Source organism: Anolis carolinensis, chromosome 4 (genome assembly GCF_035594765.1).
Source record: "Anolis carolinensis isolate JA03-04 chromosome 4, rAnoCar3.1.pri, whole genome shotgun sequence".
Lineage (NCBI taxonomy): Eukaryota > Metazoa > Chordata > Lepidosauria > Squamata > Dactyloidae > Anolis > Anolis carolinensis.
Genome location: NC_085844.1, coordinates 127,540,535 through 127,551,824, shown reverse-complemented (window position 1 = coordinate 127,551,824; position 11,290 = coordinate 127,540,535). Strand labels below are relative to the sequence as shown.

Below are 11,290 nucleotides of genomic sequence, written 5' to 3'. Positions count from 1 at the left end.
CTGTACTTGATTTGGGAGTGTAGTAGCTGCTTTGGAAGAGGGTGATTGGGCGTTTGGACAATATGGCCAGTCCAGCGGAGTTGATGGTGTAGGAGCATCTCTTCAGTGCTGGTGGTCTTTGTTTCTTCCAGCATGCTGACATTTGTCCGCCTGTCTTCCCAAGAGATTTGCAGGATTCATCGGAGGCAACTCTGATGGAAACGTTCCAGTAGTTGAGTATTACATCTGTAGACGGTCCACGTTTTGCAGGCGTATAGCAGGGTTGGGAGGGTAGCTTTATAAACAAGCACCTTGGTATCCCTACGGATATCCCGATCCTTAAACACTCTCTGCTTCATTCGGAAAAATGCTGCACTCGCAGAGCTCAGTGTTATATTTCAGTGTCAATGTTGACTTTTGTGGAGAGATGGCTGCCAAGGTAGCGGAAATGGTCAACATTTTCTAATGTTACACCATTAAGCTGTATTCCTGGTATTACAAAGGGATGGGCTGGTGACTGCTGGAAGAGTACTTTGGTTTTCTCCACGTTCAATGAGAGGCCGAGTGTCTCCTATGCTTCTGCATATTAGCCCCAGTTCTGCCAATCTGCTGCTGCTCAGTCGTTTAGTCGTCTCCGACTCTTCGTGACCACATGGACTAGTTCACGCCAGAGCTCCCTGTCGGCCGTCACCGTCTGCCAATCTAGCAGTTCGAAAACATGCAAATGTGAGTAGATCAATAGGTGCTGCTCTGACGAGAAGGTAACATCTCATGCAGTCATGCCGGCCACATGCCCTTGGAGGTCTCTATGGACAACGCCAGCTCTTCGTCTCAGAAATGGAGATGAGCACCAACCCCGAGTCAGACACGACTAAACTTAATGTCAGGGGAAAACCTTTACCTTTACTTATACAGTAGAGTCTCACTTATCCAACATTCTGGATTATCCAACACATTTTTGTAGTCAATGTTTTCAATGCATTGTGATATTTTGGTGCTAAATTCATAAATACAGTAATTACTACATAGCATTAATGTGTAATGAACTACTTTTTCTGTCAAATTTGTTGTATAACATGATGTTTTGGTGCTTAATTTGTAAAATCATAACCTATTTTGATGTTTAATAGGCTTTTTCTTAATCTCTCATTATCCAACATATTCGCTTATCCAACGTTCTGCCGGCCCGTTTACGTTGGATAAGCGAGACTCTACTGTACTTAGAAGCACTGTAGAAGCGAAATGCCAGCGTCCCCTAATTTTGTAAATGACTTTTGAACCATTTTTAACGGATGCCACAGCCCTAAAAAAAACACAAACGTTCCCGCACGCGCTGCCCAAATTTGATAGGCCGCTGAGGTTGCTAGGCTACCGCTGTCTAGTCTTCTTGCGCAGGCGTGTTGACCTTTGCCTGCTCCGTGCGATTACGACGCAAAAAAAAACAAAAACAACAAAGCAGACGGGTTGAAGACGCTGTTGAGGATGCGCATGCGCAGGGCCAGCCCGGAGGAGAGGGGAAGGTGTTTGGAGCCTTCGCCCCGCCCCTTCGGTTTGAGAGCGAGCACAGGGGCCAATCAGGTGCCGCGCACGCGCTCCGGGGCAGGCGCCTGTCCTCCTTCCTCCTCTGAGAGGAAGCTTTCGTGCGGCCCGCTCCCCTCTCGGAGCGCCGGAGCCGGGATGTCGGGGAGCCGGCAGCCGCCCCAGCACTCCGCGGCCGGGCCTCCTCCCCCGGGGTCCTCCTCCCCTTCGGTCACCACCTCGGCCTCTTCGGCCACGGCTGCGGCGGCTCCGGGCGCATCTTCTTCCTCCTCTTCCGCGTCGGTGGGTCTGGGGGCCCCCGCGCGGCCTGTCTTGGTGGCGGCCGCCGCCTCGGGCTCTTCCTCCAGCAGCGCGGGCCTGGCTCGCCTGGCGGGGGGAGGCCGGGCTGGGAGCGGCGGCGCAGGCAGCGCCAATAGCAGCAGTAGCAGCAGCAGGAAGAGGCCGCTGCTGACGCCGCTCTGCAATGGCCTCCTGAACTCCTACGAAGACAAAAGCAACGACTTCGTGTGGTGAGCGAGGGGTGCCGAGGCGGGGAAAGAGAGAGGGGGAGAAAGACCCGGCTTTGGTTACCTAGCTAACAGGGAGACCCCTCTCAGACTCAGACACACCCTTCTTGCAGGTCATTGCTATGCGCCCCACCTTTGGTCCTGTAAGGGTCTTGGACTTCAGCACCCAGAATTCCTCATGATTAGCCAAGCTTCCTGTGGTTTCTGGGAGTTGAAGTCCCAAAGGCCTGGAGCTAAGTCAGGACTTCTCTATTCCCCCCCCCCCCCCCCGTTACTTATTTATCGGGTCAGAAGTGAATTCAGAATACAGTTATAATGTATTTAAAAAACCACCCAATTAAAAACCTGACATTATACTAAATTTCATTTGACCAGAGTGCTTGTGATGTCGCTGTAAGAAGGTCCTCCATTGTGTATGTGACAGGGCTCAGGCTGCATTTTGGCAAGTGGTCCAAAAGCCAAGCCATCCTCTGCCCTGCTCAAAGCCCCTTACATTAAAGGAGACTGACATAAATTAAAAATCATTGTTTTCCATGGGTTCCAATGGTTCTTCACCAAAGCCCATAAGGAGCCCCAGATGGCGTAGTGGATTAAAGCCTTGTGACTTGAAGGTTGGGTTGCTGATCTGAAAGCTGCCAGGTTCGAATCCCACCTGGGGAGAGCGCGGATGAGCTCCCTCTATCAGCTCCAGCTCCATGCGGGGACATGAGAGAAACCTCCCACAAGGATGATAAAAACATCAAAACATCTGGGCGTCCCCTGGGTAATGTCCTTGCAGACGGCCAATTCTCACACCAGAAGTGACTTGCAGTTTCTCAAGTCGCTCCTGACACGAAAAAACAAAACAAAAACAAAAACCCATAGGATACAAAAGTCCACGATCCAGGTTAAAACCATTTCTTTTCATGGGATCCTATGGTCCTGCACCAAAGCCCATAAGGAACAAGTGATCCAGTTTAAACTATTGCTCTCCATGGAGTCTTATGGTTCTGTATCAAAGCTCACGGGATACAAGAGACAGTGATCCAGGTTAAAACCATTCCCGATAGTCGGGCAGTGAAATAAGTTAACAGTTAAGTGGAGGTAACTGTTTTAATGCTTATATATTTATAGCTTATTTAATGTTCCGGCATTGAATGTTTGCTATATATATGTTGTGCTCCGCCCTGAGTCCCTTTCGGGGTGAGAAGGGTGGAATATAAATGTTTAATAAATAAATAAGACGGGAAACTCAGCTCCAATTGTACCTGTTTTTCAGTTGCAAAGATGGGAGTAAAGTGCAATAAGAGGTAGGAGCTCTGAACATGATTGTTGGCCTGTGTTCAGAGTGCCCTTCAGGACATTTTTGCCCCTTTTCCACTCTGGAATGTGATGAGCTCTCTACCTCTCCATGCTAGAAAATAATAATAATAATAATAATAATAATAATAATAATAATAATACTTTATTTATAGACCGCCCTATCTCCCTGGAGGGACTCATTGGTTGAAAAGAGATTGAAATGTCCTATGAGAGGGAAGTCTACTTTCAAGACACTTCTGCTTCTTTTCAACCACAAAGGGCTATGTGTGACAACCAGAAGTAGTTTAACTCATGTGATAAACTCAGTGCCTCTCCATGCTTGAAAAGAAGCTGAAGTGCCTTACAATTGGGAAATTTCTCAATGTGATAAGTTGGATAGAGTTTCAACCAATTCAACATAGTTTGCAGCAGCCACAAAAATGAAATTTCCAGACTATAACAACTACTTTCAAAGTAAGTATTGCACAGAAAATAACACTTCCAAACCAGGAACAGAACATTTTTCAGATGTTACATAGTGTCAAGATATTGGCCTTTAATTGTCTGGATCATCTAGATCAGGGCTTCTTGAACTTTTTAAGCTTTTGACCCTTTCCACCTGAGATTTCTTTTGCACAACCCCAGGTATCTAGGTACATAAAATTGGTATACAAATTAAACATTTGCTGATAACAAATCAAAATTTGCAAGGTTGCTAAACAGGCTAATTTGCCTTTTTGTGAAGTACAGCTGAAGCATTTTCTACAGAGTGGCATAAACACTGCAGATGTGTATAATCTGCATTCTGCACTTTGCCTGGGTTCTATGAATTAGTCTCCTGTTTTAATATTGTATGTTTTATGTCGATTTTAACGATTGTTTTTACTGATATTGATGTTTTTATTGGATAATTGTTTCATTGTTGTGTTTTGATATTTGATTGTTTTATCGGGCAAGGCCCCATGTAAGCCGCCCCTAGTCCCTTCGGGGAGATGGGGCGGGGTATAAAAATAAAGTTGTTGTTGTTGTTGTTGTTGTTGTTGTTATTATTATTATTATAAACGGGTGGCATTCAGAAGCCTTTTACTGTTGGCAAATTTTTCATGATCCTAATATTTAGCCAAGGGGACCTCATTTAAGGACGTGATCCACAGATTTTGAAGTAGTACACTATGGCACTACAGGTCCAAGAGCGAGAGGGCTTTGCCTGGATTCACCCTCAGGACTTCAGGATCGAAGTTACTCTTAAAGGAGAGACTTGGTGGTAGTAGTTGCTTTGGTATGCTTACAGCTCCATTTGTATAGGTAAAGGTAAAGGTTTTCCCCTGACGTAAAGTCCAGTCATGTCCGACTCTGGGGGTTGGTGCTCATCTCCATTTCTAGGCCGAAGAGCCAGCGTTGTCCAGAGACACCTCCAAGGTCATGTGGCCGGCATGACTGCATGGAGCGCCGTTACCTTCTTGCAGGATTGGTACCTATTAATCTACTCACATTTGCATGTTTTCGAACTGCTAGGTTGGCACACGCTAGAGTTAACAGTGGGCACTCACTCCCCTCCCCGGATTCGAACCTGTGACCTTTCGGTCTGCAAGTTCAGCAGCTCAGCGCTTTAATACACTGCACCATTGGGGGCTCCCATTTGTATATATTTCATCAAATACTTTTAATGGACACACCTGATTTTATTTACTGGCAAACATCTTTAGAACTGCAACTTTGACGGGTAGAAAGAGTCTGTAACGTCAGTGTTACCTCATTTTTGTCAAAGCTCATAGCAATATATTAGCTTCAATTGTTGCTTTCTTTAAAGCTGCCTGAGGTTCATGTATTTGACTGGGGATAACTTACTTGCAGCTTATGCCCTCAAAACCAGTACCTATCTTCGTGACCACATGTCTTTTTACGAACTGGCACAGGCTTTGAGATTGATGGGAGGCCCTTCTCAGTCCCACCACCATCTCAAGCGCAATTGATGGGGACGAGAGAGAGGGCCTTCTCTGTAGTGGCCCCTCGGCTCTGGAATACCCTCACAAAATAGATTAGATTAGGCGCCAGCCTTCAGTCCTTCCATTCCAACCTGAAAGCATGGATGTTCAGACAAGCCTTTGACCTTGAGTAGGCTGAATGGTCCCACATGAAGCTGAAACTTGGCACTTTGTGAATTGATGGCAGTTATCTACTATTTTTTTTAAAATTGTATTATTCTGGTTTTATACTGTATGTGTTGTCAAGGGTTGTTGTATAATTTTATGTGACGTATTTTATACCTTTGTACCTTTTTACTTCTTGTATGTTATATGTGCACTCTGGAGTGCCTTGTAAGCCACCCCGAGTCCCTTTGGGGAGATGGTGGCAGGATATAAATAAAGTTTGTTGTTGTTGTTGGTGGTGTTGTTGTTGTTGTTGTTATTAAATGAGCAATGTCACTTGATTTCTTTACACTTGATGCTTTTAAGGACCGGTACGTATTTATTAAAAACATTCCAGGTATATTAAAACTCCTTGCTGTTGGCTCTGTGAAAGGTGCCTCATACATGCTAATTATGGACTATTGTGATTATGAACTAGTAAAATGTGTGTGTGTGACCATGGAACAATAGGAACAGAATAGTGTTCACTGATACTTCTAGTCCTGTTGCATGCCTCTTTTTTTGGATAGGTATTTCCAAATTAGGAAAGTAACCACGTTTACATGTAAAGTGTAAACATTTTTGATGCAGATCCAGTGTCTTTGTCAAGAAGCTGCTATATGCCAGGTAGCCTCAGTTTTATTTGAAATGTTTGGATTCTCGAAGTACATACTTCTCTAGTGTATTAACTGAATCTGTACAAACCATGTTGGAGTGTATAGTTTGGGCTGCAAATACATTTGCTTTGGACTAGTATTCCATTTTCAGAAATGTCACATAAAGGGTGCAAACTGGATGATCATATGCTGGAATGCAGCCAGTTCTCGCTTCCTTTGATAATGATATTGTGTGCAACTTTTTTTTGAAATTATGGCAACTTTAAGGTGAACCTATCACATGGGTTTCTTGGTTAGATTTGTTTACAGGGGGGTTGTTTTTGCCTTCCTCTGAGGCTGGATCTACACTGACCATATAATGCAGTTCAAACTGCATTATATGGCAATGTAGCTCCATCCTGGGAGTGTGTTAGCTTGCTCAAGATAATCCAGTAAATTTCTATGGCTTAATGGGGATACAGACTCCTCAAATCACTGTAGCACACTGGTTCTCACAATCCCTTCTTGGTGTAGCTGAATGCAGTGCATAGGTTTCTAGTTATCCATAGATTTCAATTTTAGGAAAATTGGGGAACTATGGTTACAAGCTTTGCAATCAGCTAAGAAGAGTGTAAACCAACATTATTTTAAGATGCTAGCTCTTTCTTTTCTAGCCTAATTCATAGTATTTCCTGATGAAATATGCCAGTGAATTTTGTATGATTCACAAAATTCAGAAATCCCATCTTTCAAGAACAGCAGCAGCACAGCAGTGCTGTGTAACAGACATTTAACTAGCAGATGTCTAACTTACTATACACAATGTAGCTTTACGTTCTCAACATGTACTGCTGTGTCTCACTTCCATATTGCTTCACCAGCTAGTGTAGGATATTTACCTTACGACACTATTTCAACACTACCACAATCTTCTGGGTGGACTATAAATACATTTTCATTTTGCATTTGGGATAGTTAAATAAGTTCTGCTTTTTTTCTTTTTTTTCTTTCTTTCTTTTTTTTTTTTTTGCAGAATAGCACAGTTTTTAAATACGCCAATAAAAGTTTTAGCCTGTAAATGTTTTTTTCTTCCTTGTGGGGGGCTGGCAAGATTTAGAGAGAGCTGTATTTCAGGGTTGTGTAAAGATGACCGATCTCCCTAGTGACTGTTCTCAGGTTATGGGACGTATTTCCAAGGGAGAATCTAACTAGCTCCCTCTCTGATCGCTTGCCAACAGGCAAAGATATTTTTCTTATGGCATCTTCCACCAACTGCCTCACTGATACAGTTAGAGGATTTACCAGTAGATGAATGATGCAGATCTTCAGTGTTTTAGTTCTGTATATTGTTACTGAGATGTTTTAAGAGATTTTTTTTGAATGTATAAATCAACTGATTCATTTGAATCCATGTTTTAGTATGACCTGCTTAATTTCTACTTTAATATGTATAGCTTATTATGTGTTTGTTGCTTTTTCAGTTTTCTTGGAAACAGACTTGCATTCCACTTATGGAAGACAGGTGGGGTATGAATAAAATACAGTAGAGTCTCACTTATCCAACATAAACGGGCCGGCAGAATGTTGGATAAGTGAATATGTTGGATAATAAGGAGGGATTAAGGAAAAGCCTATTAAACATCAAATTAGGTTATGACTTTACAAATTAAACACCAAAACATCATGTTATACAACAAATTTGACAGAAAAAGTAGTTCAATATGCAGTAATGCTACATAGTAATTACTGTATTTATGAATTTAGCACCAAAATATCACGAAGTATTGAAAACATTGACTACAAAAATGCGTTGGATAATCCAGAATGTTGGATAAGCGAATGTTGGATAAGTGAGACTCTACTGTAAATGCATAAAGAGTCTTCTTATAGGAGTCCTCTTGGTTCCTGTGTGCGGTCTCTCTCCTCTCCAGCTAGCTCAACCACTTGTATGCAGATGTGAGTGCTGGGTTGGTGCTTTAAATACAAAACTAGACTAGACACCATTTGTTTCAGCAACTGGTAATGAAAGATTCGAGGACTCTGACAATTAGTTTTTTAAAGGCTGGTTCTTTAAGTTGCTAACTGTTAATTTTTTTAATGAATATAATAAATATGATACAGAAGTAGTATACAGTTATAATTATGTTTTGCAAAATTAGAAAGTAATTAGAAAGAATTGGCAGAGATCACAGAGATGTTTGTTTCTTTTTTTCCAAAATATTTTTTATTAATTGAGACTAATTACAATATCTTAAAAAGAGAAAGTAGGGTATAGGAGATGTGAGGGTAGGGGAATACTACGCATGTGAACAGACAGAAAAATATTCTTAAAAATAAAAATAAAAAGACTACAAAATTATAAACTCAGTTTTCTAAGGGACTGGGGAAGGAAAGGATATAGAAGAAAAGAAAAAACAAAGAAAAAATTGACGTCCAGTCTTCTCCACTGTGGTCAATATTGTGATTTGTTGATTTTTTATATTATTACTCACCCCTCTTTGGTATCTCTAATAGGTAGCAATTTTTCTCTTTATTTTCAATATGATTCTATTATCAATTTTATATTTTCCTGTTTCATATAGTCTCTTATTGGTATCCAATCTGTTGTTTTCTTATAGCCATCTAAATGTTTACTCAATACAGTAATTGGGTTAGTTTATCTATATTCATCACATCAATTATTTTCAATACCCATTCTTCTTTTGTAGGTATTTGTTTTGTGTGTCAATGTTGGGCATATATTATTCTGGCCGCTGTCACTAAATAATGCAATATTCTATCTTTATTTTTGTCCATTTCTATGTTTATGATTCCCAGTAAGAAGTATTCCAGTTTTAACTGTAATTTTATATCTAACATCTTCTGAATTTCTCCTTGGATTTCGTTCCAGTAATTTTTGGCTATTTTGCAGGTCCACCACATGTGTATAAAAGTTCCTTTATGTTCCAGCATTTGTCTTGAATGTTTGGATAACATTTCACTAACTTCTGTGAAAGAATGTACCATTGGTACATCATTTTGTACCAGTTTTCTTTTAAATCATAGGAATAAGTAAATTTTAATTTTTGATTCCATATCTTTTCCCATTCTTTTATTTTTATTACATGTCCAATATTTACAGCTCATTTGATTATACAGTCTTTTACTAATTCTGTTTCAGTCAACCATTCTAGTAGTTTTTTTAAAAAAATCTTGTGATTAACTTCTTCTCGGTTTTCATTATCTTATCCCAAAAGGTATCTTTCTCTGAAAATACTGTTTCCTTATCTTTATTATAGTATTCTATTACTCGTCTGTATTGGAATCAGGATATATTCTTGTCAATCTGATTAATTTCTTCTTGTGATTTTAAGACAGTATTTCCATTCTGTTCTTTCAGTGTATCCCTTTAAGTCAACTACTTGACCCATTTCCCTATTATATCCTGCTTCAAAGGGAGGTATCCATAACTGAGTCTTTGTGTATAGTCTGTTTTTATATTTTTTCCATTTCTTTATAAGAGCCGACCTTATAAAATAATTTCCAAAATTCTTTTTTACTTTCTTTTTCTCATTCCCAAGATAGGAATGCCATCCCATTCTTAAATCGAATCCTTCCAATATTAAAGATGCTAGTTTCTAAGCTACAAAATATTTGGGTTGTTGTATGTCTTTCGGGCTGTGTGGCCATGTTCCAGAAATATTCTCTCCTGACTGAGAGAATACTTTTGGAACATGGCCACACAGCCCGAAAGACATACAACAACCCTGTGATCCCGGCCATGAAAGCCTTCGACAATACAAAATATTTCATTATTTGGTTCCATCCTCTGCCACACCTTCAACAATTAAAAAACAGAATCCTTGTCAAAGCTACTATGTAATATCACAAGTTTTCTGCAGATCTTTTATACTTAATCAGAATTTGCTTTGCTTGTGGTATCCTTTTTAGGTATTAGGATGAGAGTGCATAAATCAGCTGGCTAGCTTACTGAAGCTGAGCAAGTCTGGGTCAGATCAGTGTTTGGCTGGTAGGCATTTTGGAACACCACAGATTGCACTGAGTTTTGTGATAAAGAGAGCAAAGATGTACTGTATAAATGGTAAAGTGGCTGCTTTCAGGTCTGTGTTCTCCTAGGAAGTGACTTAATTTTTGCAATCACCAAGCTGGTGTTAAGAATCAATGTAGAGTCATGGTTTGAGTGTTGTACTAGGAGACAGAGAGATTAAGCTTTGAATCCCTACTCAGCCAAGTCACATGCTCTCTGTGTCAGGGGCAAACCTACTCTGAACAAAATCTGTAATTGATGTATTCACCTGAGGGTAAACATATATTAGAAATATCTTGATGGCACATAACAAGAACATCATCATTATATTTTACTGGGTGTCTGTCAATCACAAAATTCATTTAAAGATTGTTCTGTGGCTTTCCACCAGTTTCATTTTCAATTTCACATTAAACATTAATTCTTGGAGGAAACACAAACACAGTTTGTGTAGGTACTACTGAGGTACATACTGTAGTTAAGGTAATTCAGTAAATTCTTATATAGTCTCTTAAACCAAATCTCTCTTTTGACTCTCAAGATATAGCCTTTGCTATTGCTACACCATAGATTAGTGTGTTCTCAAACTGGGCTCCTCCAGGTGTTTTGGAATTCAGCTCCCAGAAATCATAGCCAATTTACCAGCTGTTAGGAATTGTGGGAGCTGAAGTCCAAAACATCTGCAGGAGCACAGTTTGAGAAACTCTGGCATAGATTATTCTCTAAGGAATTTGTCTATCCTTTTTAAGGGAGCTGGAAGCATACATACTACCATTAATGTCAGATTTTTTTAATAGAGAGAAAGTTATTTACTCCTAGCAAACATAGGTAGTTATAACATATGGGGTATTAATAATAATAATAATAATAATAAAACTTTATTTATACCCCGCCACCATCTCCCCAACGGGGACTCGGGGCGGCTCACATGGGGCCATGCCCAAGACAATACAATAGACAAAATATAAAAACAACATATCAGAATGCAATTAAACAATGCAACAATAACACTACACAATACAGAACAAAAAAGCAGAACGTAGCATAACATAACAAGGGCGGGCCGCATGGACACAAGGTTAAAAACTCGGGGTAAGAAGAGATAAGAATAAAACCATGGGGAACAGGGTCTACAGAATACATGTTGGGGAGAGAAACACAGGAGGTATAAGGTATATTAAGTTATCTACAGATGAGTAATTAGACAAATAAGATGAAAGAGATAGTTTGAAT

General features: G+C 40.4%; 1 protein-coding gene across 2 annotated transcripts in view; it reads left to right on the top strand.

Annotated features, from left to right (window-relative positions):
- Positions 1-1,656: 1,656 nt before the first annotated feature.
- Positions 1,657-11,290, top strand: part of cop1 (COP1 E3 ubiquitin ligase) — an 81,645-nt gene continuing 72,011 nt past the window's right edge. For both annotated transcript variants that reach the window (XM_008108948.3, XM_003219867.4), the window contains exon 1: positions 1,657-2,027. In XM_008108948.3, the coding sequence (XP_008107155.2) occupies positions 1,657-2,027 (371 nt within the window). The remainder of the gene's footprint in view (positions 2,028-11,290) is intronic.